This window comes from Antennarius striatus, chromosome 13, assembly GCF_040054535.1.
Source record: "Antennarius striatus isolate MH-2024 chromosome 13, ASM4005453v1, whole genome shotgun sequence".
Lineage (NCBI taxonomy): Eukaryota > Metazoa > Chordata > Actinopteri > Lophiiformes > Antennariidae > Antennarius > Antennarius striatus.
Genome location: NC_090788.1, coordinates 710,001 through 737,748, shown reverse-complemented (window position 1 = coordinate 737,748; position 27,748 = coordinate 710,001). Strand labels below are relative to the sequence as shown.

The 27,748-nt window shown below is 49.6% G+C and overlaps 3 protein-coding genes across 4 annotated transcripts; all 3 read left to right on the top strand.

Annotated features, from left to right (window-relative positions):
- Positions 1 to 3,044: 3,044 nt before the first annotated feature.
- rad51d (RAD51 paralog D) lies at positions 3,045 to 10,770 on the top strand. 2 transcript variants are annotated; one of them, XM_068332036.1, is made up of 10 exons: positions 3,051 to 3,428; positions 3,502 to 3,563; positions 6,972 to 7,090; positions 9,082 to 9,163; positions 9,244 to 9,378; positions 9,451 to 9,546; positions 9,617 to 9,716; positions 9,818 to 9,888; positions 9,963 to 10,124; positions 10,208 to 10,770. In XM_068332036.1, exons 1-10 carry the CDS (start codon positions 3,347 to 3,349, stop codon positions 10,283 to 10,285), a joined length of 987 nt encoding a protein of 328 aa, XP_068188137.1. In that variant the 5' UTR covers positions 3,051 to 3,346; the 3' UTR covers positions 10,286 to 10,770. The 2 variants fall into 2 exon arrangements, with proteins under 2 accessions (XP_068188138.1, XP_068188137.1); XM_068332037.1 differs by lacking the exon at positions 6,972 to 7,090 and having other exon boundaries at positions 3,045 to 3,563.
- Positions 10,771 to 10,946: 176 nt separating this feature from the next.
- Positions 10,947 to 18,121, top strand: lig3 (ligase III, DNA, ATP-dependent). The gene is made up of 21 exons (XM_068330982.1): positions 10,947 to 11,046; positions 11,597 to 12,096; positions 12,436 to 12,564; positions 12,937 to 13,155; positions 13,230 to 13,381; positions 13,467 to 13,633; positions 13,751 to 13,828; positions 13,906 to 14,074; positions 14,453 to 14,608; positions 14,720 to 14,851; positions 14,936 to 15,015; positions 15,102 to 15,189; positions 15,795 to 15,872; positions 15,991 to 16,114; positions 16,189 to 16,331; positions 16,408 to 16,482; positions 16,550 to 16,696; positions 16,920 to 17,085; positions 17,157 to 17,236; positions 17,315 to 17,395; positions 17,627 to 18,121. Exons 2-21 carry the CDS (start codon positions 11,616 to 11,618, stop codon positions 17,858 to 17,860), a joined length of 2,979 nt encoding a protein of 992 aa, XP_068187083.1. The 5' UTR covers positions 10,947 to 11,046; positions 11,597 to 11,615; the 3' UTR covers positions 17,861 to 18,121.
- A 416-nt stretch (positions 18,122 to 18,537) lies between these two features.
- tmem248 (transmembrane protein 248) lies at positions 18,538 to 24,458 on the top strand. The gene is made up of 7 exons (XM_068331926.1): positions 18,538 to 18,863; positions 19,522 to 19,680; positions 20,453 to 20,741; positions 21,596 to 21,746; positions 22,487 to 22,670; positions 22,749 to 22,892; positions 22,977 to 24,458. The coding sequence occupies exons 1-7, from the start codon at positions 18,861 to 18,863 to the stop codon at positions 22,995 to 22,997; spliced, it is 951 nt and encodes a 316-aa protein (XP_068188027.1). The 5' UTR covers positions 18,538 to 18,860; the 3' UTR covers positions 22,998 to 24,458.
- The last annotated feature ends 3,290 nt before the right edge of the window (positions 24,459 to 27,748 follow it).

The window sequence follows — 27,748 nt, the reverse complement described above, 5'->3', positions numbered from 1 at the left end:
GCTGGTTCTACTGGGTCTACTGGGGCGTGACTGACTGATGGCTGTTATCAGAGCCGCTCTGATCCCAGATCAGATCGGTCGATCAGAATCAGCAACATCAAATAATTGATTCGGCTCCACTGATTGAAACATGGATAAGAATCTGACGTCTGAGAGGAGACGGAGACGAGATGAGAATGAAACATTTTAAACCTGGAATAAAAACACGATCATGTGACCGAAGATGATTTTAAAGAAAACAAACTGAGAGGAGTTGAGCGCTGCTCCGCCCCCCGTTGGGGAGTCGTGTTCGCCTGCAGCGCCTACCGACACCGGGGGGGTCAGAGCCGAGGACACGCTCCGGTTCCGTGTAGCAGATGTAACCGGATGGGCTCGGGATAACGGCTGGAAAACAAATATAGACCTCACCTCAGCGGCTCGGTGTAAATAAAGGAGCCACTGGAGGAAAACAACATCCCAGGCTGTCGGATGGAGGTCTGGATCCGACCGGATCCGACCGTCGGGCCTGAGGTCACCGCGTGGCTCCAGGTGTGTGTGTGCTCTTTTTTCATAAGATCCACATTAACAACCCGCCACCAGGCCAGAGGATGAGTCATCGCTTTCATCCCGACGCCACGGCAACGACACGGAGCCCGGTCGGAACCGTGTGCTGACCTCACCGCTCGCCGAGGAGACGGGTTGTCATGGCAACGCTTTGCCTGCTGGTGTTTTTTTGACGGCATGGCCGCTAAATGAACAGTTTGTCCCAAAAATGAAAATTCATTCCCGACCCCCCCTCCCCCGACCCCCCCCCCCCACCTGAAGGCTAATAGAACATTTTCTGAGCTTTAGTTGAGCTCCAAACACCAAATTTATTATTTACACCTTTTATCAACATGAAAGCTTCACTTGAGCCTCATAAAAAGCAGCTGGCGAGCGCCTCTTGGAGGAGGGGCCCCGGCTCGCTGGGGGGGGGGTCGCAGATATGCTAATGTTAGCAGCAAATTTGCTAAGGTTAGCTGTAGCTGCTGCAAATATGTTCACATTAGCAGAAAATGTGGCAGACATGCTATCTGTAGTCGGGGCATGCATGCTAACCTTACCTGCAGCAGGTGCACATGTGCTAACAGTATTGTCAGCTGCTATTATACATGCTAACATTTCATCTAGCTGCTGACAAATGCGCTACTATTAGCAGCAAATGTGGTAAAAAAAAAACTAACTGTAGCCCTAGCTGCAGAAATGTGGGAGACGTGCTAACATTAGCTGTAGCTGGTGCAGTTGTGCTATCATTAGCTATAGCTGGTGAATGCATGCTAACATTAGCTGGTGCACATGTGCAGGCATTCCCTTTATCTGCTGCAAATGTGCTTGTTAGCAGCAAATGTAGCAGACGTGCTATCATTAGCTGTGGTCAATGCATGCATGCTAACCTTACCTGCAGCAGGTGCACGTGTGCTAACAGTAGCGTCAGCTGCTGTCATGCATAACATTTCTAGCTGCTGCAAATGAATTAATTTTATCAGAAAATTTTGCAAATGTGCTAACATCAATTGTAGCCGCTGTATATGTGCTAACAATTCTAGCTACTGCAGAATGCTAACATTAGCTGCAGCTGGTGCACATGTGCTAACAGTCGCCTCAAGGTCTGCTTTCAATGTCAAATTTGAGTGAAAAGGAAGTCTTAAATGAATAAAATCCTCGCGCTAAATGAGTTTTCCTTCCTCCATTCTCCACTCGTGTTCTCTCCGTGATGTTTTACGTAACGTTTGTCCAGGAACAATCGCTCTGAGTTCCTCATGATGGATGAATGGATCCGTTCAGCGCTTCCTGCCTGGCCTCAATCCCCCGGGATCGTCTTTGTCCACCGGTTTGAGAAGCCTCTTCATTTCTCTGCTGGTGTTGTTCACTTTTACTCTTTCACCTGCACAGGTTTGACTTTGTGTCAGGTGGAGACCCCCAGCCCCCCACAGAACTGATGTGGAAACACACAACTCTTCAGATTAAGAGCTTTTTAATGGGAGGCACAGACAGCGAGACTTTATTCAGTCTCAAATGAGGACTTCATTACTCACACAGCACATGCAGCCATAGTGGAATGATTAACACAGTATTAGCTCTCTATCCGTGATTCTAAAGCAGTTCATTCAGCTAGCGTCATATTAGCATATTAATGGTTATTACAGGATTTGTTCTGATCCCTGAGAACCTATTTTCCTCCTGTATCTCATTCTCCCACAGATCAAATAAATCTGGTGTTAAATTTTAAAGCAGATATTAAGCATTTTAAGATGCAGTAAAGTTAGCGTGCGAATAGATAAGAAAAACTTTTAGTTTCAATAAAAATGGAACAGAATAAGTGTTGGAGGGGCCTTGGAGCGTCACCCCAGAGCTCCTCAGCGGATGGCGGCCGTCTGTAAACTGATTTAAAGCGGTCACAGGTTGCACCAGCGCTGATGGAGTGACACACTGAGTCGAGGATCAGAGCCTTAGAGTTCATCATCGCTGCAGGAGCCTCCCAAGATAAGAGCCCTCGACGCGTGGAGTGACCCTTCAGCGCCAGATGGAGCCGATAACCAGAGACGACGTGGTGCTGAGACAAAGGAATCAATACGTGGAGTTTTAACACCAGATTCAGATTAAATGGAAGAGTGGTGAGTGGATTGACTCAGAATAAATTAGATTATATTTTCAAAACAAAAAAAATATAAATGAAAATCAGCAATTACAAAAAAAAAGTGTTGAGTCAATGTAAACAAAATGAAACAAAAATATTTTTATAAGGAAAGCTGTGCAGTAAATCATCGGTCACATTTCATCTTAAAAGTTCAAATAGAACATAAAATGTTTATAAAATATATATTTTTTATATATTTTATATATATATATATATATATATATATATATATGATATAAATATAAAATTAAAAAATCTTACTTGGCCACTAGGAATAACTGGGCTGTAAAGAACTGGATTTAAATCGATCGTTTCAATCAGGGGTCGCTGTGACTGCAGTTTAAAAGGAAACGATAAAACACTACATTACCCCTAAACCACTGCGGGTCCGCTAAACTACGGCAAGCGGAAGGAATTAGTTAAACTCGCATAATTATGTACACGCAAACTTGTGCTTAAAAGTCTGAACTGTTTCAGAGAACGGCTGAGTGTTTTTTTACAGCAGCAGAAGTCGGTTTAACTAAAACCTGGAGGAGTTTTATCACCGCGAACTTTTAAAAGTCTTTTCTGTGGTTTCAAAAGTCAGAAAAGTGAGCTAATCAACGTAGCCGCTAAAGCTAAAAACAAAACGGGTCGCTAGCAGGAAAGTTAAGCTAACTTCCGCTCCGCGCGCGCGGCTGTCGTGACGTCATGGTGGTGCTGAGAGGAGGGATGTGTCCCGGACTGGACGACGGTTTGGTGCGTCACCTGCGGGCTGCTGACGTCAACACAGGTGAGTGTGTGACGCGGCTCCATGCTAACTGTAAGCTAACGCAGCGATGAGAGTCGTGTGTTGTGACCCGCAGTGGAGGAGCTGGTGTCGGCCGACGCCGAGGAGCTGGCCCGCAGGTGTTCCGTCTCCTACAAGGTAACCGGACATGACGTCACACACCTGTGATCACGCAGGCACCATCTACCTGCTGTTAGTCACACACAGCACAGCTCATGACCTCTACCTCAGGTGTTCTTCTCTTTTATATCTTATTGTTTTGTTCTTCTCAGAAGAAAACAAACACTCATTATTTCCTGATAATTAATTTGTTCTGCTTCTAAATTCTGTTTTATCACTTCGCTGGACAATTGCTTCACCCAGGAGCAAATTAAAGTCTGGCACCTGAACACATCCGCACCTAAATGGGTCTGGGTTCCTGTCTGACGTGTTTGTCCAGTCATTCCTGATTAAAAAGACTGAAAAAACAAACACTAATTATTTTTTTTAGCTTGAATATCAAAACTTAACAATCACAGGAAATAACATTCTGCTTCTTAATATGTAACAGGTAGGCTTTTGTTTTGGAAGTGTCCTGGGTTTTGTGTTCATTTGTCCCAGAACCAAACTGGACCTGGAATCAACTCAGTTGATGAAGTCCATGTTTTTGCCTTTACTTTGATTTTAATTTGATAAACAGCGATCCCTCATTCGTCACGGGGAATGCGTTACAGGAACCACACGCAAATAACGCTGTGAACACTGTGTGTGTGTGTGTGTGTGTGTGTGTGTGTGTGTGTTATAAAATAATTTAAACAAATGTGGGAAAAGGAAGGAACAATAATAAACAGAATATTTTTCCTCAGAAGTTTCTTTTTTGACGCCGTCGCACAACTGTACGAAAAAACAAACATTTAGCCGCCGTTAGCTTCCATAAAGCAAATTATTTATTGATCCCATGTGAAACTTGGGCTGATGATGATGATGATGATGATGATGATGATGATGATGATGATGATGGTCACACCCCTGCTTCTGATTGGCTCCAATGATATCGCCCCCTGCTGGCGTGGAACGCTCCACAAGGCGTTTATCCGTGGTTGTCCTTTCCAGATGTGATGTTTTATTTTCGTGACCGGAGGGGGAGGCGGCGGCTGGGTGTTCTGGTACCGGGGGCCTCGTTCGGGCCTCTCTGGGAACCCGGCGCCGCCAGATTGGATCCTCGTTTTGTCGTCGAGCCGGCGTGTTTCACACCGACTGCGTCCAAACGGCGCCCCTTAAACACATTCCCTCGAATCCCGGCTGGTCGCCGGAGTCGTTACGTCTGCCGTTGAATCAAAAGTCCGTCTGTTCCAGCGCTGCCGATATGAAAACAAAAAGTCATCCGCGTGTTTGCGCTTGGCTGCGGCGGTGACGAGTGGGCGGTTTGACCGACATCACGCCGCTCTGACTCGCACCCACTCGCCGCGTGAGCTTCTGGTTGTGTGTGAGGAGGATATTACAGTTTACACACAGTTGATGTAAGCGCATCCCTCCCAGGGCTTGTTGGGAAAGGTCGCCGGCGGTTAACGAGACGGGCGGAATCGTTTCACAGCACAGGTTCACTTCCAGGTTAGGAATCACACTTTCCAACGCAGCAATTATAAGCAGCCTATCGTCCCCCGGAGACGCAGTTTCAACACTTTAAGCAGCGATTCAGACCTGATGGCGGCGTTCTGCTGCCTCGTGGCGTTCTGTTTATTTCTAACTATAATAATAAAGGTGAATCCAGTTTGTATCAACTTTATTAGCAGCGTCCTCCACGTGTCTTTCTTGGTGGGAGTTTCAGTTTAGCAGTAATGTATTCTTTGTTAGCGGCCGGAGCGGCCCCTTTAAGAAGGTAGTCATGTGACCGAGGCCGGAGTGGCCCCTTTAACAAGGTAGTCATGTGACCGAGGCCGGAGCGGCCCCTTTAAGAAGGTAGTCATGTGAGCGAGGCCGGAGCGGCCCCTTTAACAAGGTAGTCATGTGACCGAGGCCGGAGCGGCCCCTTTAAGAAGGTAGTCATGTGAGCGAGGCCGGAGCGGCCCCTTTAAGAAGGTAGTCATGTGACCGAGGCCGGAGCGGCCCCTTTAAGAAGGTAGTCATGTGACTAAACGTGGATCAGAACCGGATCAGAGCGTTCCAGAGAAGCAGTGATGAAGACAATCCAGGGGTCTGAACACGAGGGGGGGGTGAGGAAGCTCCTCGCGTGACGTTCTGGTCGGGTTACTCCTCTGGGGGGTGTGGGGGGGTGTTTGTTTGTAAATGAAAGGGAAACCGGGCGTGAAATGGACAGGCGGTTTGGTGCGGCATCAGCCGTCGTATCGCGCTGGTTGGGATGCTTCCTTCCTTCGGAGGAGGAAGCGAGGCGAGACTTCCTGCTGGGGAAAGCCGCCGCCTCCGAGGGGGGGTCGGGGGGGGTGGAGCCCAGGTTGAAAGATCCACAGCGATTAGACGACGGTATTTACACGCCTGATGAGATGAAAGCTGTTTTCAGCCTCCGGGGTAAACCTGTTTCTACTTTCTGATCAGAACCGGTGATGTCATCCCTCCTGATCAGCTGATGTGGCTGACCTCTGGGGTCAACAACGGACCCGCTGGGGTCAGGAGGTCGTCTGCGTCGATGCCTTTATAGCCCCTCCCACCAGTGGAGCTAACACTTAGCCACTGATTAAGCTGCTGTTGTCACAGGAAGTTGTGGTGGTCTCCCTGAGGGAACCGGACTGGGACACGGTTCTGGTGTGAAAACGGATCTGGTGTGAAAGCGGTTCTGGTATGAAAGCGGTTCTGGTGTGAAAACGGATCTGGTGTGAAAACGGTTCTGCTGTGAAAGCGGTTCTGGTGTGAAAGCGGTTCTGGTGTGAAAACGGTTCTGGTGTGAAAGCGGTTCTGCTGTGAAAGCGGTTCTGCTGTGAAAGCGGTTCTGCTGTGAAAGCGGTTCTGGTGTGAACGGTTCCGGGGGGAGCAGCGTTCTGCAGACTGATCTTGATCCTGCTTCCTGTCAGGAGAGGATTTCCTGCTGCAGACGTTCGTTTAGAGAAGAACCAAATCTGTTGGGTCTCAATTAGCGAGAGCAGCCGGCCGTCTAGACTCAATTGGACCCTTGTGGGCCCACTTATTATGGGATGTGAGGATGGATGTTGGATGTTTTCACATGAAACGTTTTTTGTGTTAGACGTGTTAAAGTTAGAAGAGGAAATAGAAGCAGCTCATTGATTTTCTGTTGCTAATATAATAACAGGAGTGGTAAGAAGCTGATCGCTGATCGATCGCCTCAAACAAAGTCCACTCCTGTGGAAATGGAACGATTTAGAAAGAGAAACCGACTCTAAATAATTAACAGATTGATCTGGAACGGATCAGAACCAGCATAAAAAATCTTGGTGGGGTTTTATTTTTAGTTTCTCTGTTTTTAATTCCAGCTCAGATGTTTCTGAGTTTTCAGAGCTCCTGAACCCGTTCTGGTCCTGAACCCGGTCCCGGTTCTGGTCCTGATCCTGGTCCCGGCTCCGGTCCATCTGTCAGGCGTTTCCTTGTCATTTCCAGGCGCTGTTCGCCATCCGCCGGGTCCTGCTGGCTCAGCACACGGCGTTCCCGGTGTCCGGCGCCGACCTGTATGAGGAACTGTTGAGCTCCACTGCCATCCTGTCCACCGGGAACCCCAGGTGAGGACGCAGCAAAGCATTGTGGGAGGAGGCGTGTGATTCATGCGTGTAATGACTGGAGCGTGTCGGCGCTCCCTCTGTCGCAGACGCGACGCCGGGTCAATATTGTCGTGCGTTAGCGAAGATGTTTCTGTAACCCGATGGCGCCGCATCGACCCGTTGATGAAACTCCAGGCGTCTCCGTGGTGAAATCTAATCTGCATTGACCTCTGCTGGTGCACGTTCCACTCCGGTTCCATCTGCAGAGATAAAAATACAGCTGAGCGTGTGGATTGATCCGCCGCGTTCACTACGCCACCAAATAAGTCCCGTTTCATCACGTCAGAACTTAATGAAGGAAGTGGAAACTCGCCGGGACGCCAGCCGTTATTCTGGACTCGGAGGACCCCGTCCCGACCGGATCCGGTCCGCCTGCAGTCATAACATAAATATTCCTGCTTTAGAAGCGGAGCGGGACGCGGCCCATCAGGACAAATCAGTGAAATGGGCCAGTGTGACACAGTAATGGCATCCTCTCCACAGTTAAACTGTCCCCATTAAGATCAGGTGTTACCATGGAGCTGCGGGGGGCGTGTCTCTGCTGCCCCCTGCTGGCCAGAGGGGGAACTGTTCGGTTCTGGAGGCTCTCAGAGGGATTGATCGGTTATAAATGTTCAACGTCCTCACTGATGCAGATTGGTGACCAGCGCATCAGGAACGCCTCAGCCAATCAGAAGACGGCTGCAAGAAGTTCTGAGATGATGAGTGGGAAGAGATCTGAGCAACTATAATCAATAGATTGATGGAGGAACCGATCAGCTGATTCATCCAGCATGGAGGGAAGAATCGAGGGCTTCAGCTCAGTCGACTCCACCTTTAAATCAGTACAGCTAGTCCTCAACATACAAACACAACTGGCCCCTCGAAGTTGTTCATAAATGAAATTGTTCATAAGTTGTTAACTTTCAATCTCCATTAAAATCTCATTACTACTGTAAATACTACAGTAATGTCATTACTACTGTAAATACTACAGTAATGTCATTACTACTGTAAATACTACAGTAATGTCATTACTACTGTAAATACTACAGTAATGTCATTACTACTCTAATACTACAGTAATGTCATTACTACTCTAATACTACAGTAATGTCATTACTACTGTAAATACTAAAGTGATGTCATTACTACTATTGTTCGTACGTATAGTTCCAATATCTACCGTCACTTGTGATTCACGTTTTAATCCAGATTAGTTTACACTCAGTTTTAATCCTGATAATTTAATCCTTGAGGAGAAGAAGAAAACACTTCCAGGAACTCTCCTCCAGTTCATGGGATCATCACCAACATGTTTGTGATCCACTGGAGCTACTGTAGATGTAGCATTAGCATGTAGCTTAGCTTCAGAGTGAAGGAAGAGGAGGAGGAGGGAGGAGTTTGATCCTGAAGGTGTGAAAGAGGTCAGTGACTAAACCTGTTGTTTGGCGAGACGCGACCCCCCCCCCCCACTCCACATTCACTCTTCATCCGTCCGATCCTCTCAGCAGCAGCGACACCCAATCTGCCATTTGCCCCCCCTCCACAATCACGCCGCCGCTGTGGAGAGCCGCCATCAGGCGCCCGTTGAGGGTTCACCTTCAGCTGGGGGGCAGTGGGGGTGTTGATTTAACAACATGGTCGTCACATCCATCATCAATACGTTGACGGAGATGAGATTCCACAAACAGCACGGATCGCCGTCGGATCGCCGTCGGATCGCCGTCGGATCGCCGTCGGATCGCCGTCGGATCGTAGCTTCCTGACATACGACACCCGATCCGGGAGGAAGTACGGAATCAACCGATGTGTTCCACTTCCTGTTTGAAACCAGATGTGAACGGATCTGGAGAAACGGGTCCAGTTTGACCTCTTGACCCCGGGCAGGAGGGATGGATGAACGCCACCAGCAGAGGGCAGCAGCACGCCGTCTCTACGCCGATGACTCACGACTCTACGTGTTTCTCCAGCTTAGATAAACTTCTGGACTCTGGTCTGTACACCGGAGAGATCACGGAGCTGTCAGGAGGACCAGGAAGCGGAAAATCTCAGGTGAGACTTCCTCTTTTTCCGCCGCCGACGCTCCTGGAACTGACAGTAATAAAGCCCCGCCTCCTCACCGTGTCTGCCAGGTGTGTTTCGGCGTGGCGGCGAACGTCTCCCTCCGTCTGAAGCAGGGCGTCGTCTTCATCGACACGACCGGCGGCTTCACAGCCAAACGCCTCCTGCAGATGATCCAGGACGAGACGGAGGACGGGCGTGAGCAGGTGAGGCGAGGGGGCGGGGCAGGTGAGACGAGGGGGCGGGGCTTGAAGGCGAAGTCATCTGTGTTTTTCCAGATGGAGGCTCTCCAGAGGATCCGCGTCTTCCGTCCGTTGGACGTGTTCGCGCTGCTCGACTGTCTCTACGGACTCCGCGGCGGCGAGCTGCAGCAGGTGTGTGTGCGCCGCTGGTAATTACAAAAATAAAGATTTTATGGTCTAATTTTGTCCCGTTTGGTGGAAGGCGTCCGGCGCCGGCGGTGGAGGCGGGTCGGTCAAGGTGCTGATCGTGGACTCGGTGTCGGCCGTCATCTCTCCTGTCCTGGGAGGAAAACAGAGCGAAGGTGAAGCGTGACGTCACACCTGAGGATGGATGGATGTCCAGGTGTTAACCTGGACCCGTTCTCTCCGGGACGCGACCCAACACCCCCTCCTGTCCCCACAGGAATGTCCCTGATGACCCAGGTGGCGTCGGTCCTGAAGACGACGGCGAAGGACTTCAACGTGTCAGTTCTGGTGAGTCGGGTTCGGCTGCTGGTTCCAGGATGGACCAGGATCCTCAGGAGGAACCGGTCTGATCGTGTCCACAGGTCACCAATCACGTGACGTGGGGCGGCGGCGGGGGGGGCGGCGGCGAGCTGCAGCCGGGCCTCGGCGCGTCCTGGAGTCACGTCCCCAGACCACGGATCCTCCTGGAGCGGGTCGGCCCCTCCAGCCAGAGGAGGGCCACGCTCATCAAGTCCTCCAGACGGGTCGGTTTGACCTCATTTAACCTCACGTGTCATGTGACCTAAAGGTGTCGTGATCTATACCTGTGTCATGTGATCTCCTTCAGCCGTGTCACATGACGGAGGAGTTGGACCTGCAGCGGGGGCGTCGACCATCAGCCAAGAGGAGACTGGAGGAGACCTGACAGTAAAACCACACATGATCAATGAACTGATCAATGGACTGATCAATCAGCTGATCAATGAACTGATCAGCTGATTGGTGGGCGTGATTCTTATCTAGATGTACAGAATTAATAAGAAATTAAATGCCTTCACGTACCACATCACAAACAACCAATAATAAATTATTACATTTATTTATGGTGAATAAATCAATAATCCGTGTCTCAGAGTGACGTCACGTGACGTCACGCGGTGTTCCAGACACGAGGTGGTTGATAAGTCATAGAATCAAACATGGACTCTCTCCTTATGTTTGCCGCTTTATTTTTATTATATCTGTTAAATCTTCAGGCTCTTCGTTTGACTTCAAACTGCGGAACGCAAACATGAGCGAGTTTAGATCAATCGATAGGTTATCTTTAACTTTACTAGCTGCATGAAGTCACCAGATCTATCCACGTAGCGGAAATGTTTTTTGTCTGTTCTTCAAAATAAAGTTTTCCACACGTTTCAGGCGCCTCTCATGTTGTTGCTGCTTAAATGAACAATTAAAACTTGTATTAAATTAACGATTAGATATTTTTCGGGTCGGACATCAACGCAAAGTCCAAAATGTAAAACGTTTATCACTACCAGAGCTTTTATTTTATAAAATGAAACCGGAAGTTGCTTCTACTACGTGGTAAAGTCCGCGCGCTTGACGCTGGAGCTGCAGGCTAACAACAATGAGGATCGGGAGCCCTGAAGGACATCAAGTCGGGTTCCACTGAGCTGCTCTAAGGTGGGAAGGAGGCCTCGGTTCATCGGTGAAAACCGGGACTCAGTTGGTTTTTATTCTGGTAGTTTTGTTTGCTAACCTGGCTAGCCGAACGGAGCTAGTGGAGCGTGGCTGAAGCTAACAGCTAGCAAACAATGGTGTGTTAGCATGAAGCCTCGTTGTTCAACAGAACCGGTGGAAGTCTGTAGGTGGACACGTTCCGGTACCGATAGCCCGCGGTTCTGCCGGTAATCCCACGGTACCGGTAAACGGATCAAACAAACCCAAGTTAAACACTTTAAAGTTCAGTTTTAACGCAGTTTTCCAGCTTAACACCATTGGAACATTAAGTCATTTAACTTAATTTCATTCAACTCATTTCATTTAACTTGAGATCCTCCGTCAGTGTTGTGTAGTTTCTGTGTAAAACAGAGGATATTTAGTTTAAAAAGAGGGAAAGACATGTTTTATATAGTCGGAGAGTTAAAAAATGCACCAGGTGTTTGTGTCACTGAAGTAAAAACGTATTTTAATCGTTAATACAGAAGATAACTACTGGTCTGTGCTCTCCTAGGGTGGGACGTCCCTGCTGGATGCGGAGGTCCTTCTGTTTGCTGGCTCGTATCACCGTCTGCGTTGCCCTTCGACCTCCTGGCTCACCTGTCAGGTGTGGGCAGCTCTGGAAGGTTTCTCCGTCGGTCCAGGTGTTCAACCCGTCTGGGTTCTGCTCGGCGTCCCGACCGCTCCTCCAGGATCCCCCCCTCTTACGTTCCCCCCACCAGCCAGACATGGCGGAGCAGCGATTCCTGGTGGAATACGCCAAACGTGGGACGGCAGGATGCAAGAAGTGCAAAGACAAGATCGCCAAGGGCATCGTCCGCATCGGCAAGGTGGTGCCGAACCCTTTCAGCGAGTCGGCGGGCGAGATGAAGGAGTGGTACCACGTCAAGTGCATGTTTGAGAAGCTGGAGAGGGCGAGGGCCACCACCAAGAAGATCGAGGACATCACCGACCTGGAGGGCTGGGAGGAGCTGCAGGACGAAGACAAGGAGCTCATCAACAAACACGTTTCAGGTACCGCTTCGTTTCATCCGGCGCTTCTGGATGAAACACTGCTGCTAATTTTGAAACTTTGGCTTCTTCTCGGATTCGCAGTGAGAACAGTAAATAACGGACGACACAAACATCCCCAGACATCCTGAGATGCTGATGTTTTTATTTTGGTTTTCCTTGACTGAGAATCGAGACTCTAATAAAGTCAGATGTTTATTTACGGCGCGTTTGTTTGTTTGTTTGTTTGTTTCTCCAACTTTTCCTCCTTTAAACTTCGGTTATTAGTTTGGTCAACTTTAATGAGGAAGCGCCGCTCTTGGAGTTCTGTTCGCTCCTCTAACTTCATGTCTCTCATCTCAGACCTGATGGCGAAAGTCAATGCGAGTCCGAAGAAGAAGGTCCAGTCCAAGATGAACACCAGCGGTCAGCTGTTGGCTCCGCCCACCGACCCGTCCATCAACGCGCCTCGGAAGTTCTCCGGCTTCACGGGTAAGATCGGGTTCAGACGGGTCTGAGAACAGACAGGAGGGTGGGAGAGGGTCTGACCAGCAGGGGGCGGTAGAGGGACGCCAGACGCTCAGAGGAGTCACCAGCTTCTGACTTAAGTACAGGAAGTCCTCAAGATACGAACAACCAAACGCCGCCGTATCCGACTACCGTAAACTTAATGAAATCAAACAAAAAGGGGCGTGTCTGACTTTTGATGACCGGGAAGTGACATCAGCACATCATTCAGTGTCAGTGTGGTGGAACACCTCAGTGGAGTAAAGCTTGGCTCCGCCTCTACATCGATGACTTCCTGTTCTATCAGGGAGGTGGTTTTAGAAAAAAATGATGATTCTTTTCTGACTTTCTCCTCAGCGGCTAAAGCCGGTCCTAGCCCGGGGCCGTCTTCCTCCCCCTCCGGGGCCGCCGCTGTGGGCGGGGCCAGCAGCCTGTCCAGCCAGCTGTGCGACCCGCGACACAAGGACTGCCTCCTCAGGGAGTTCCGTAAGCTCTGCGCCACCGTGGCCGAAAACAACTCCTACAACGCCAAGACGCAGATCATCGAGAAGTTCCTGAAGAAGGGCTCCGGCGGAGGTGGGCGGCGTCCTGTCTGAGGTGTTTCTTGATTGGACCAGACCCTCTAAACGCCTTCCTTTGACCCCGCCCAGATAAGTTCCACGGCGACCTCTACCTGACGGTCAAGCTGCTGCTGCCGGGCGTCGTGAAGAGCGTGTACAACCTGAACGACAAGCAGATCGTCAAGCTCTTCAGCCGCATCTTCAGGTGCAACCAGGACGACATGGTGCGGGACCTGGAGCAGGTGTGTGGGGGTCGGGGGGTCAGGGGGCGGGGCCCAGAGACCACGGCAGCACCGCTAACCGCTAACGAACAACGTCTCTCCTCAGGGCGACGTGTCGGAGACCGTCAGGATGTTCTTCGAGGAGAGCAAGGCGTTTCCGGCGGCCGCCAAGAGTCAGCTGACAATCCAGGAAGTAGACGCGTCCCTGACCCGCCTCGCCCAGCTGACCAAAGAGGACGAGCAGCAGAACGAGCTGGAGGACGTCGCCAGGAAGTGAGCTGGCGGCGCTTTACTGTCGCGGCGCCGACTTTTACTCCCATTGTGATGATGATGGTGGTGATGATGATGATGATGATGGTGATGATGATGATGATGTCGTCTTCGCCACAGGTGCACAGGAAACGACCTGAAATGCATCATCCGTCTGATCAAACACGACCTGAAGATGAACGCCGGCGCCAAACACGTGTAAGCGTCTCCCGTCAGCGCCGTTTCCTCCCAGCGCTGCCGTGTCCTGACCGGCCTCGAACGCCTCTCCCCTCCAGGTTGGACGCCGTGGATCCCAACGCCTACGACGCCTTCAAGGCCTCCCGTAACCTCGGCGACGTGATCGACCGCGTGCTGAGGAACCAGATGGAGGCGTCCAACGGGGCGGGGCCTAGGAAGCTCCTCACCGTGGAGGCGTTGCTCATGACCCCCGTCCAGCCAATGCTGGTGAGGAGAGGATTCTGATGCTGGGGGGCGGGGCTAAGGGGGCGTGACCTGAGTCTGGATTAGAAATAGATTTTCAGTAAGTTATTTTTACTTAAATACGCTTTGCTCTCAAACGTGAAGCGACTTGAAAACAGTTTGACCTCGACGAACGTTAAAGTCGTACGCCTCTCCTGTGATGTCATCACGACAGCCAGGGTAAAGGGGCGTGGCTTCTTAATTGGCCTTTGAGTCCTCTGATTGGAGGATGAGCAGCTCCAGGAAGTCTCAAATGTCTCCACACTTTTCAGGAATTTTTCTTCTTGAGATGCTAACTGCTACAAGCTGCTAACTGCTACTGGTTGCGTTCTGACCGCTGGTCTCTGATTGGTTGGGGTTCAGGCGGAGGCGTGTAAATCGGTGGAGTACGCCATGAAGAAGTGTCCCAACGGGATGTACTCAGAGATCAAGTACGACGGGGAGCGAGTTCAGGTCCACAAGAACGGAGAAACCTTCAGCTACTTCAGCCGCAGCCTGAAGCCGGTGCTGCCGCACAAAGTCAGTCCTCACACACACACACACCACACACACACACACACACACACACACACACACACACACACACAGTCCCACCACACCAACGTCCTGTCTGTCCACTTCCTGTTCCAGGTGGCCCACTTTAAGGACTACATCCCCCAGGCGTTCCCAGGAGGCCACAGCATGATCCTGGACGCCGAAGTCCTCCTCATCGACACGAAGACCAGCAAGCCCCTCCCCTTCGGGACCTTGGGCGTCCACAAGGTGAGACCACGCCCAGCTTCCTGTTTGAGGTGTGTCACACAACTACTGATGGCGACCGTCATCGTTTTTTGCTCCTCCCCCCAGAAAGCTGCGTTCCAAGATGCCAACGTCTGTCTGTTCGTGTTCGACTGCATTTACTTCAACGGCGTCAGCCTGATGGAGAGGTAGAGAGATCACATGACCAAGAGTTCACGCCGATCATGTGACCAAGAGCAGAACACGCTGAAGTACACGTTTGTGTTTCCTCCAGGCCCCTGTGTGAACGCAGGAAGTTCCTGCATGACAACATGGTGGAGGTGACCAATAGGATCCTGTTCTCTGAGATGAAGCACGTCACCGTGAGTAGTCCAGGTTCACGCAGTGAAACAGTCCAGGTTCACACAGTGAAACAGTCCAGGTTCACACAGTGAAACAGTCCAGGTTCACGCAGTGAAACAGTCCAGGTTCACACAGTGAAACAGTCCAGGTTCACACAGTGAAACAGTCCAGGTTCACACAGTGAAACAGTCCAGGTTCACGCAGTGAAACAGTCCAGGTTCACGCAGTGAAACAGTCCAGGTTCACGCAGTGAAACAGTCCAGGTTCACACAGTGAAACAGTCCAGGTTCACACAGTGAAACAGTCCAGGTTCACACAGTGAAACGGTCCAGGTTCACACAGTGAAACGGTCCAGGTTCACACAGTGAAACGGTCCAGGTTCACACAGTGAAACAGTCCAGGTTCACACAGTGAAACAGTCCAGGTTCACACAGTGAAACAGTCCAGGTTCACACAGTGAAACAGTCCAGGTTCACACAGTGAAACAGTCCAGGTTCACACAGTGAAACAGTCCAGGTTCACCTCTCAGCATCTTGTTTTAATGCTAGTTTCTATTTTTGTCAGACGTGTGATTGAATTTGTTTGTGTGTTGACTAAAATCTGACTCGGTGTTGTTGCGTGTCAGAGAGCGGCGGATCTGGCCGACATGATCACGCGTGTCATCAGGGAGGGGCTGGAAGGGCTGGTGCTGAAAGATCTGAAGGTCAGTGGAACCGAATCCATGATGTTTAACACGATGATGATGATGATGAAGGTGATGATGATGAAGGTGATGATGATGATTGTGATGATGATGGTGATAAAAGTGCTCTGCGTCTCAGGGGACGTACGAACCGGGGAAACGCCATTGGCTGAAGGTGAAGAAGGATTACCTGAACGAGGGGGCGATGGCCGACACGGCCGACCTGGTGGTGCTGGGGGCGTTCTACGGGAAGGGCTCCAACGGTTTGTGAAGCTCCGCCCACTGCAGTTGGCATGGAAACGATTTCCTGATGGAAACCTCTCGGTTTCGCCACCAGGGGGCATCATGTCCAGCTTCCTGATGGGATGCTACGACCCCGACTCCAGGAAGTGGTGCACCGTCACCAAGTGCTCCGGCGGCTACGACGACGCCATGCTAGCCCGGCTCCAGAAGGAGCTGGACGTGGTGAAGATCAGCAAGGTGGGGGGGGCGGAGCCTATGAGAACCGGGGTCCTGAAATAAAGACCACCGTCCTGACCGGGATTTGTTTCCGTAGGAACCGAGTAAGATCCCCGGCTGGTTGAAGGTCGTGAAGAACTACTACCCCGATTTCATCATCCGCAGTCCTGAGGTGAGTCGGTTTCTGTCGCTGGATCATCCGTCCGGTCGGATTTGTGACGGGTGTGGGTCGGTTGCAGGACGCCCCCGTGTGGGAGATCACCGGCGCCGAGTTCTCCAAGTCGGAGATGCACACGGCCGACGGCATCTCCATCCGCTTCCCCCGCATGACTCGCGTCCGCGACGACAAGGACTGGAAGACGGCCACCAACCTGCACCAGCTGAAGGTGAGGGTGTGGAAAACGAGCGCTCCCCCAACGATGATGCCTTCAGGGGCCGTCTGGACAAAACAAATGGTTTTGATCAGATATGAATAATTTACATCAAAACAGACTTGAAGGATGTTTGAAGCTTGATGTGAGAATCAGATAAGAATCAGCCTGATTTGGAAAACTGAGTCATCCTGTTAGCATGAGCTAATGGCGGCTAACCTGTTCTGCCCCCCCTCAGGAGCTGTACCGCATATCGAAGGAGAACTCTGACTTCCAGGTGAGCGCCGGGCCGTCGGCCTCCAAAGACGACAAAAGCTCCTCTGGAGGCGACAGCGGAGGAAACTCCCCAGCCCCCTCTTCCTCCTCCTCCGCCCCCCGCCAAAGAGCTCCGCCCACTAAAGCCGGTGAGTAACTGACGTAGACGACCGGATCGGATGCGCCGCTTCATCTGACCAGAAACACGATCGCTTCACAGGCGCCATCACTCCACCCAAACCGAAGGCGGTGAAGTCTCAGCCTCGCACCCCCGGCGCCGGGACGCCCAGCGCCAAGAAGGTACTTCCTGTCGGACGTCGCCGCGGTAACCAGACGGACTGAACAAACACCTTCAACCTGCTCTCGTTTCCCCACCAGGTGAAGACGGAAGGCATCCATAGCAACGGTCAAACCAACACCAAGACGACGCCTCAGCGGGTGGAGCCGAAGAACGACAAGGTGGGTTTGAAACGGCAGGATCCAGACGTTAGTCACATCCACAAATGTTCCTGGAGCCTCGACGCTGAAATGACGGAGGCGCCCTGAAGGCGTCGTGGAGTGTTTGTGGAATCAGCTGCTCTGAGGCGTTGGGTTTGTTTTCCTGTGAAGCTCCAGAGATGTTTAAGGCTAAACCCCCTCCAGGGTGTGGTTACCATGGCAACAACCGCTAACCGCGTGTCCGTCCCACAGACGCTGCTGGACATCTTCAGCGGGGTGAAGCTCTTCCTGCCCGTCTCCACGCAGGACTTCAAGCGTCTGCGGCGCTACTTTGTGGCTTTCGACGGCGACGTGGTGCCAGACTACGACGCCGCCTCGGCCACGCACACGCTGGCCGAACCCGAGGGGGACGGCGGCGCCCAGCGGGTCACGCCCAGCTGGATCTGGGAATGCATCCGCAAGAGACGCGTGGTGGTGCCGTGCTAACGACAAACGCGTTTCCATACGCGAGCAGCAACCAGACTGAACCCCGAACGCAACATGGTGCCGGGGCGATTGGTCTTTTTTAATTCCGCACTATTTATAATTCTCCACTTTTGTTTTCCTGCAGCTTTGAATATGTTGTTGGGGGCGGAGCCTAGAGACACGTGTGGTCAGCTGAGCCAGAGCTAAGATGGGGTTAGCCAAAAGAAGCTAGTTTATGGTTTACACTATGATTCATGAACATCTATAAAGAAACTGACTTCATTTGTGTGAGCGGAGTTTTATTTAACCTACAAGTCAATGGAAAAAAATATTGGCTGGGAATTCCAATTTATGATCAGAATTGGATAAAATTAAAAAAAATGTCGCAATGGCAAAAAAATCAGCGCTTCATACGAATAAAAAAATGTTTCAGTTAAATTGATTAAAATGTGTGCTGCGTTGTGTACTGATAACAGTGATAATAATGGTGTGGCGTAGGACTTGTTAGTGTGTGAATGTGTGTGTGTCAGATATAACTAATCATTTCAATCGATATAGATTAAGAGCTTTAAAAGTAACTCGAACCCGTCGGTCTACTTATTTCCCAGGGTGTTTGAACGCAGCATCATGTCACCTCTGTAAACACGTAGCGCTAACGCTGTTTACGTAACCGCACGAGCTCAGCGGACGGACGTACGTCATCTGCGCATACGGCCGAGGCTCCGCTGCGCAGTGCGGCTCCGCTGATGATGACGGCGGGGAGGAACCACCGACTTCACCGATGCGACGACCGACCGTCCGCCACGGATAAAGCCCGGCGCTAGCGGAGGATGGGAAGCGGCACACGCGGAGTCTTCCACGCAGAAAGCCTGACCGTCTCCACCGAACACCGACTCTCGCTTCCCGGCGGGGCTTCTGGAAGGGACTGCTAGCTAGCTAGGCTAGCACAACAAGCTAGCTTTAGCAGCTAAAGTGGGCCGCGAACAACCGAGTTAGCATCCGACCCCCCCGGAAAGAAAACATGGTGAGAGTTACCGTCCGTCAATTTAAATACGGTTAAATCTAATGGGTAGCTAGCCTAGCTTAGCGTAGCTTAGCTTAGCTTGTTAACTAGCGTCACCTAGCCCCGGGCTTCTGCTGGACAACAGTTATTAAACCATTTTTATAAATTACTTTTAATCTTTACTTTCATCTGAATTGATTAAATTGTAAGAAATTGTTTTATTAAACGGGTTTATCTAAAAAATAAAGGTGACATTTATTAATTGATGCTAACGTGAAATGCAGCTGGTAATGATTATTGATGATCGATCTGCAGATGATCCACATAGAACTTATCTGGTTAGCCGCTAAAGATGAGCAATAATTAAAGAATAGCTAGAAAGAGGATCAGTAATGACATTAAGAATTATAAATAAAGCATAAAAACTATTTGTGCAGAGGTGTGAGGTGTAAATAGATGCTAAAGTGGACATTTATTTCCTTTAAATTCAAAGTAAACTCTAACAAAATTATGCTGGAATTATTCCCCAGGATTAACATATATCAGGTTTAGCTCTAAATGCATCACAGATAATCTCATTTCTGTACGTTTGCAGACTGCTGACGATGCAAATAATCCTCATGTTTGTTGAGTCATGTTCCAGGAGCTCGTGCTGACTCACCTGTTTGGCTGTGTGCAGGTGTACCTGTTGAACCCTATAGACAACCTGAGGAGCTACATCAACAACCGGCCGCCGCTGGTCATCTTCATGATCAGCGTCAGCACGGTGGCCATCGCCTTCCTCACCGTCGGATACTTCTTCAAGATCAAGGAGATCAAGTCTCCAGAGCTGACGGAGGTGAGTCACGATTGGCTGCTGGCGACAAACGCTCCTCCATCACGCCTCTACGGTAAAGTAGAACCTCCCGATACGAGATGTCGGTCTGTCCGTAGTTGTGTTAGACATACGAGTGAAAATAAGTGTTTCAGGAAACCACTGCTAGTTGGTGGATGGATACAACATCAGTGAGACCGGATCTCGTTCTTTACCACGTGTTGGCGGATGGATACAACATCAGTGAGACGGATCTCGTTCTTTACCGCGTGTTGGCGGATGGATACGACATCAGTGAGACCGGATCTCGTTCTGTTGGTGGAGTAAAGACGTAGCTCGTGTTTTCTTGTGACTTTTTTTTTGTAGTTCTTTTCAATTTTTATCATTGTTTACGTAGCTTTTACATATGGTTTATTATAAAATAAGTAATTTCTTTCAAAATTTACATTATTTGGGGCTTTTTTTACAGGTTGGAACACATTAAAATGATTTTAGTGATATTAAATGTTTGACTTAGGAGCTCAGTGACGGAACAGATTAAACTCTTATCTCGAGGTTCTTCTGTACGTTCTGCTGTATTTTCAACTTAAAGTGTAAACTGTCAGTATAGATGTTATACAGCTGTTCATTTAAACAAAAAAGTCAATGACTTTTATTTTGAAAAGTCCGCTTCCTGTGGTGTGCTGAGAAAGAAACAGAAAACGGAGAACAGGTGATCCCGTCCACCAGGCCAGAATGTTGTTCAGAACCCCCACCAGGACCTTCAGGTCACATGACCTCTGGGTTCTCTCCTCAGGACTGGAACACGTTCCTGCTGCGCTACAATGAGCTGGACTTCTGCGTGTCGGAGAACGAGACCATCAAACACGGCCTGAACGAGTCGACCACGCCCGAGAGCACGGCGGTGACGAGCGGCCAGGCGCGCTCCAGTACCCAGGTGCCCCTGCTGCTGGAGGACTCGGGCCCCATCAACATCTCGGTGCCCATCACGCTCACACTGGACCCCCAGCGCCCCTTTGGAGGATACTCGCGCAACATCACCCACCTGGTCGCCACGGTTCTGGGGCAGCAGGTCGGCCTGACGGGTAGGTGCTGGTCCTGGCCCCGCCCACCGGGGCGGGGCCAGGGGCCTGTCCCATGACAGGCGGCGAGCCAACGCACCCCTGTCAAAGTACTGGAGCGTGTTCTCATTGAACATCATTCCACTGAGAGAAAACGTGAGGCCGTTTGTCCAACGTGTCATCCAATGATGAAAACACGCCTGTTGCTAGGTAACCAGAGCTGCGGCTAATTATCGCCCTGGAACCAGTTCAGCGTGTCTGACACACACTGGTTCAGGGACATGAATTAGTGCCGCTCATGGTTTTAGGTTCAGGTCCCGTCTTTGTGTTGCCGTCTGTGGGGGGGTGATTCGAACAGGTTGAGCCCACAAATGTTAGCTCCTGTTAGCTCCTGTTAGCTCCGGTAAGCGTGTGTGTTTGTGTGTGTACCACGCCTTGGTTTGGTGTTTGTTCAGCTCACAGCGTTGGACCTGCTGGGTTTCAGAGTGTTGAACCAGCGTGAGTCAAAGCGTCACGACTAACCTCAAACACACACGACTGTGTGAAGCCGTTGTGATGCTAGGATACGTTTAGCGGTCGTGCTTGAATTGACACAAAACGTCTGATGAACTCCTCAAATATTTCGCTGGTCGTCCTGTTTGAATATTTCGTCCTAATTAATGGAAAGAAAACAGTCTCCTTCGGGGGCGGGGCTTGCTGCGACGCCAGCTTCCTGCTGAGTCAGCGTTAAAGCTGTGCAGACTGTTAGCATGCTGACGGTTCTGGACCGCCTACAGGTTCATCTGTTCTTGAATGTTGGACAATCTGAGGCTCTGTGTTGGCTGAAGTGAAGTCTCTGTAGTTTCAGTGTCGCTGACTGCTCTGTGTGTTGGCTTCAGGCCGTGAATCCCACGAGGAGATCAACATCACCTTCACCCTGCCGCTGTCCTGGAGCTCAGACGACTGTGTTCTGCACGGACACTGCGAGCAGGTGGTGTTCAGCACCTGCATGACCATCACCGCTGCCAGCAACATCTTCCCAGTCACACTGTGAGTTGGACGACCCCCACGACCCTCGACCCCCCACGACCCTCGACCTCCCCCACGACCCCACTCATGACCTCACATCGATTCTGGAACTGTTACGGGTTCTGTGCGCGTGGTTCTGTCTGAGGAAACAAAGTCTCTGATATAGGTGTAATATCATGTCATAGTGTACTATAGGTGTAATATCATGTCATAGTGTACTATAGGTGTAACATCATGTCATAGTGTACTATAGGTGTAATATCATGTCATAGTGTACTATAGGTGTAACATCATGTCATAGTGTACTATAGGTGTAATATCATGTCATAGTGTACTATAGGTGTAACATCATGTCATAGTGTACTATAGGTGTAACATCATGTCATAGTGTACTATAGGTGTAACATCATGTCATAGTGTACTATAGGTGTAACATCATGTCATAGTGTACTATAGGTGTAATATCATGTCATAGTGTACTATAGGTGTAACATCATGTCATAGTGTACTATAGGTGTAACATCATGTCATAGTGTACTATAGGTGTAACATCATGTCATAGTGTACTATAGGTGTAACATCATGTCATAGTGTACTATAGGTGTAACATCATGTCATAGTGTACTATAGGTGTAATATGTTATAATGTACTATAGGTGTAATATCATGTCATAGTGTACTATAGAGCTAAGCTAGCTTTAGCTCAGCAACAATCTGACCTCCTGGACGCTACAGAGTTGACGTCCGTGTTTCCCCTGCAGGCAGCCGCCGCACTGCGTTCCAGAGACGTACACCAACGCCACCTCCTGGTACAAGGTGTTCACTACAGTCCGTGACTCGGACACCAAGTACAACCAGGACTACAACCCCCTCTGGTGTTACAAAGGCGCCATCGGGAAGGTGTACCACGCCCTCAACCCAAAGCTGACTGTCATCGTCCCTGATGTGAGTCTCCGCCTCCTCTTCTGTTGTCCCGGATTTCTTTATTACTATTTAACTGAACATCTGCGCCCCCCCCACCAGGACGACCGTTCTCTCATCAACCTGCACCTGATGCACACGAGCTACTTCCTGTTTGTCATGGTCATCACGATGTTCTGCTACGCCGTCATCAAGGGGCGACCCGGCAAAGTCCGACAACCCAACCCCGACTTCTGCCCCGAGAAGGTACCCCACCCACCGCCGCTCAGCTGATCGCCACGGTAACCCTAGCTGCGCTACTTGAAGGTGAACCTGTCTCCTCTGTTTCAGGTGGCGTTATCAGACGGTTAGCGCGGCGCGGCGGCGCCGTCCGGTCTTCTTCCGGCAGTGGACGGACTCAGTTACCACGGAAACACAAGAAGGGACACAAACGCATTTCTCCTGCGGCGTCGGGTCGGTCCAACCAAAGATAAACAAGTGCCTGTCCGCCGTGTACATACCCGCAGGACCACGCCCACCACCTTTTCTTTCGCCTGACTCCCCGTGTGCCATGTCGGAACACACAGAACCTCAAGAACACGGAACGTTTACAGACGCCGTTTACCACGTCCTCCTAAAGCCCCGCCTTTAAACCAGAGACGCCCCCCGCTTCAGCCGCGACTGAACCCCGATACGCCGACCACGCCCAACTCTTCAGCAACCCGACCAAATTCAGTCGCTCCACGTGTTCTGGTTTCACCGGACGTTCCTGAACGCAACGCTCAGTCGAATCAGCTGCAGGTCCATCGGAAAAAGGATTCTATCGTCAATGATGACATCACCTGCCCCGCCCCTTTCTCTGCCCCGCCCTCTATCAGAGCCGGTCTGCGCATCATAACCAGCAACGTGTCGGAGTCTCCAACCAGTTTGATCTACGGTTTGATCTACGGTCTCCACGAAGCCAAACGCGATCTTGCCTTACCTGCAGCCGACTTGCTTGGAGACGTTTTTACCGTCTCGTCCGATCATCCCTCGTCGTTTTCCAGTGGGAGGAGCCTGTGGTTTGAACATCAGGGCGTCGTCCGTGTAAATTGAAGTGGCCCTCGATTCTATTTTAGGATTCTTTTATTTTCTGTTGCACGTCTCGTAGATTTTCTTGCACTTTTTTTTTTTTGGTGTTTCTCTCCTGTGATGATTTTCACTTTGATTGATTTGGACTTGAAAATAAATCTAATTATATTTATATAATCATGTTAATATATGAATGGTGAAATCACTTAGTTTTTTATTCCTTTGTGGGACGTGCAGACGCTCGCTGGCGTGAACGTGTGAGTGACGTGTGATGAAGAGGAGGCTCGTTTCTTCGTTTTCCCTGCAGCTTTAAGGAGGAACGTTTTAATGCTAAAACGAGACGAAAACAAAGATTAAAACTGGTTTGATGAAGAAACGTCCGCCTGGAGGACGAAGACCAACTGCTGACGTATTTAATTTGTTTGCTTCTGCTTCTCGTACCGTTGAATGTACTTTTATATCAGCGTCATCCGAATCCGAGACGCAGGAAGTGATTTAACGCGAGGACCTCCTCCAATCGAAAGGCTTTACTTGAATTCTGTTGTTTTTTTGTTTTTTTTGGACTCGTCCACATCTGATTCGTTTCTGCCCCCTCCCCCCCGCTGAGCGACGCGAGGACAAGTCTTCCTGATTCCATCGTTCCCATAGTGGAACTCTTGTGGGTCTCCTCCCATTGGACGCTTGTTGTTGCCAAACGTGATTGGTGTCCGTCTGCTGGTGTGTCGGGTCGAGTGCATCTGCAATGAAAAATGCCTTAATATTGTCTGATTCCATTTCGCTACATCTTTGTCCCACAAGTTTATCACTTCCTGTTTCAGAAGGTGTTTAGAGGGAGGAGCCACGTTCCCCAGTGTACATGTATCATCAGAGTAAAATGTGGATTAGTATTTGTCAAATTTTTAACTAATTTACTAGAAGAATTTTGTCCGTTTCAAACGATGCACCCTCATGTTTGTTGATTCGTCCACAAGGAGGCAGCAGAGAGCAACTCAAATGAAGACAAGGGAAGATTTATCGATTTGCTCTGATGTATTTAAATGAGTTCTGCTGTGTCTGTAGACGTTTTTATGGCGACGCTGCCACCCAGTGGTTTCTGCTGGTACTGCTCCAGTGGTCTAATATGGCAGAAATTAGCACTGAATCAAGGCTCCGCCCATATCTGATGTTTAATGAGATGCGCTGATTTAAGGTGTAATGCTGCTCATATCAAACACTCATTTACCATTTTTCCTGTTGTCTCATAGGCTGAATGACAATGGCTCCTCCCCCTTAAACAGGTGAACTCTCCGCTAGCGAACGAACTTTGACCTGTTCTGGGGGCGGGGGGGTTTAAACCAGCCTCTTATCAGACCGACCCACAGGGGTGACGGTGACATTCTGAGGTCCTGCCCGGCGAGGTCCCCCCCAGACCGGGTCAAAGAGCGCCTGAAGGTGGCGCCGGTTCTTCAGCTCGTCCTGCTTCCTGTCATGTTTCAGCTTCCAGGCGCGTTTCAGTCGCCGCCGTGCCTTCTGCACTCCGGAGCTCCTCCTGTACATAAAGTAGATCCTCCTATAGGTTCAGTGTGCCCCCCCCCACTGTAAATGAACTTTAAATAAAAAGTCCTCAGTTGAACTCTGACCCCGGTTCTCCTTCAGCACCTCAGCTGATCCGGTTCTACAGGAACACCAGCAGAACCAAGTCTGAACGCCTCATCCAGAAAAGTGGAGCGACTTCTGTTCTGGGTCCCGTCCTCCCTCATCCGACCCGACCAACCAACAGATTGGATCTATTAATACAGGTAGTCCTCAACATACAAACATTTGTAGATACAGGTAGTCGCCGACTTACGACCTATGCAACTTACGACCGACCGACTTTACGACCACAATGTCCGGGTAGGGCGGGGCATTCCCTCCAGCCACAGTACTCCCGCTCTGAGGCTCCCGCGCTCTCTCCAGTCCCCACGGCGCACACACGCTGTTCAGTCACACTGAGATCAGCAGCCCAGCCCACTACTGATGGGCTGGGCTGCTTAGGAGGCTGTGACGGAGAAATGTATGAATGACGTATGGAAAAACTGTCAAGCGTTACGTGAACTCTTCTGCTGGATTTGAAAGTGACGAAGAACTTGATCAGATTCGGGAGAAAATAGTGAAACTGGCAAAAAACCTCTCCTTGGAGAACTCAGGAATGATCGCGCTGTATGAAGAACTGATCACGCTGGAAGAAGAAAGAGTGGAAGAAGAAGAGAGAAGAGAAGCAGAGAAAGAAGAGGAGGAAACAGAAAAAATGTTCACCACCAAAGGCTTGTCAGAAGGCTTTTCCCTGTTAAATAAACTCCGTGCACACTTTGAAGAAATGGACATAGAACATAGAAACATTTGCAAGGATTGAACGGATGGCAAACGACGCTTTCCGTCCATATCGTGAAATTTATGAGGAGAAAAAGAAACGAACAATTCAGACAAAGCTCACAATGATTATGAAAAGATGGTCTCCCGCTCCCACCAACCCACACGCTGCCCCAGCTGACGATCCGGACGACCCCCAGCCAAGAACCAGCGCTGCTGGATTTAATTTTTACTTAAGAGTCGATTTACGACCAAGTCGAGTTACGACCGATCTGTCGGTCCCAATCGCGGTCGTAAGTCGGCGACTACCTGTATGAACAAATGCGGTTCACCAGAATATTGTCCTGCAGTTCCCTGTTCTGCCACAACCCCGTGTGGTGCTGTTGTTTGTTGTCTCTGTTAGCATCTCATACCCTGGATACTTTAGTGTTTATCACGGTATTAAAGCAAAAGCTAGTGCTAGCGGTATTAGCAGAAAGCATAAGGCTAGTGAAGATAGTGGTAAGAAACATGACGATCGCTCCAATGACGTCTCTGCCTCTGACCGACAATAACTCCTCCCTCTTCCTTGACTACAACGTTCTCAACTGTTTTGTTCCACAGACCGTTGAGGTGTGGCGGATAAATACAACAAAATAAAACGATACGACCAGCAGGAAAACGAGTATCTTCCTGCTATTTTAATCGTTGAAGTTGTTGGTTCTCATTGGTCCTTTTATCCTCTGCAAAGAAACTCCACAGATGTTTGTTTCTTGTTGGTTCTGCTAGCTCGAAGTTTGTTTAGCGCTGAAGTATTGCGGCCGCAGCGGCCCCTTTAAGAAGGTAGTCATGTGACCGAGGCAAGCATCTCCACAAGCCTCAAGACTGAACGACTGACCCACAAACCGGTACTGGTCCACAGCCAGGGGGGCTGGAGTCTAGAGGTGAGTTACATTACAGTACTGTAGGAATTTATTGTTTTAATGTCCTGTGATTGTTTCTGGTCAGTCTGTATTTAGTCTTTAGTATTTAGAGTAGTAATGACATTTAGTATTTACAGTAGTAATGACATTACTTTAGTATATACAGTAGTAATGACATTACTTTAGAATATACAGTAGTAATGACATTGCTTTAGTATTTATAGTAGTAATGACATTACTGTAGTATTTAGAGTAGTAATGACATTACTGTAGTATTTAGAGTAGTAATGACGTTACTTTAGTATTAGAGTAGTAATGACGTTACTGTAGTATTTAGAGGCGTAATGACATTACTGTAGTATTTAGAGTAGTAATCCAATCCAATCCAAACTTTATTTGTTGAGCACTTTACCACAACCGCAGTCGACCACAGTGCTGTACAGGCGAATGAATAAAAAAGAACAAACATTATAGATAAAAGACAAAATGGCTCAAATATTTTTTTATTTTTTTTTTATTTTATATAAGTAAAGTTAATCAACTAAAAACATAAAATATGGATAAAAACAAAAGCAAATAATCAGAGCAATAAAGTAAGATAAAAAGATAAGACAAAATAAAATCTGGTGTCTATCTAGATGTTAAAAGCCAAGGAGCAGAGGTAGGTCTTCACACAGATTTAAAACAGACAGAGAAGAGGCCTGTCTGATCTGCTGAGGCAGATCATTCCACAATTTAGGAGCCACAACAGCAAAGACACGGTCCCCTCTGGGCTTCTGTTTGGTTTTAGGCCCTCAGGAGCAGCTGATCAGCTGACCT

Bases quoted from the DNA above. Each gene is read 5' to 3' on its own strand.
- rad51d (XM_068332036.1), top strand. From the start codon at position 3,347: ATGGTGGTGCTGAGAGGAGGGATGTGTCCCGGACTGGACGACGGTTTG. The intron at 9,164-9,243 runs GTGAGACTTCCT...CGTGTCTGCCAG, and splicing joins CAGGAAGCGGAAAATCTCAG to GTGTGTTTCGGCGTGGCGGC. The intron at 10,125-10,207 runs GTCGGTTTGACC...GATCTCCTTCAG, and splicing joins TCATCAAGTCCTCCAGACGG to CCGTGTCACATGACGGAGGA.
- lig3 (XM_068330982.1), top strand. From the start codon at position 11,616: ATGCGGAGGTCCTTCTGTTTGCTGGCTCGTATCACCGTCTGCGTTGCC. The intron at 13,829-13,905 runs GTAAGCGTCTCC...TCTCCCCTCCAG, and splicing joins AACGCCGGCGCCAAACACGT to GTTGGACGCCGTGGATCCCA. The intron at 16,697-16,919 runs GTGAGGGTGTGG...GCCCCCCCTCAG, and splicing joins CCAACCTGCACCAGCTGAAG to GAGCTGTACCGCATATCGAA.
- tmem248 (XM_068331926.1), top strand. The intron at 19,681-20,452 runs GTGAGTCACGAT...TTCTCTCCTCAG, and splicing joins AGTCTCCAGAGCTGACGGAG to GACTGGAACACGTTCCTGCT. The intron at 22,893-22,976 runs GTACCCCACCCA...CCTCTGTTTCAG, and splicing joins CCGACTTCTGCCCCGAGAAG to GTGGCGTTATCAGACGGTTA.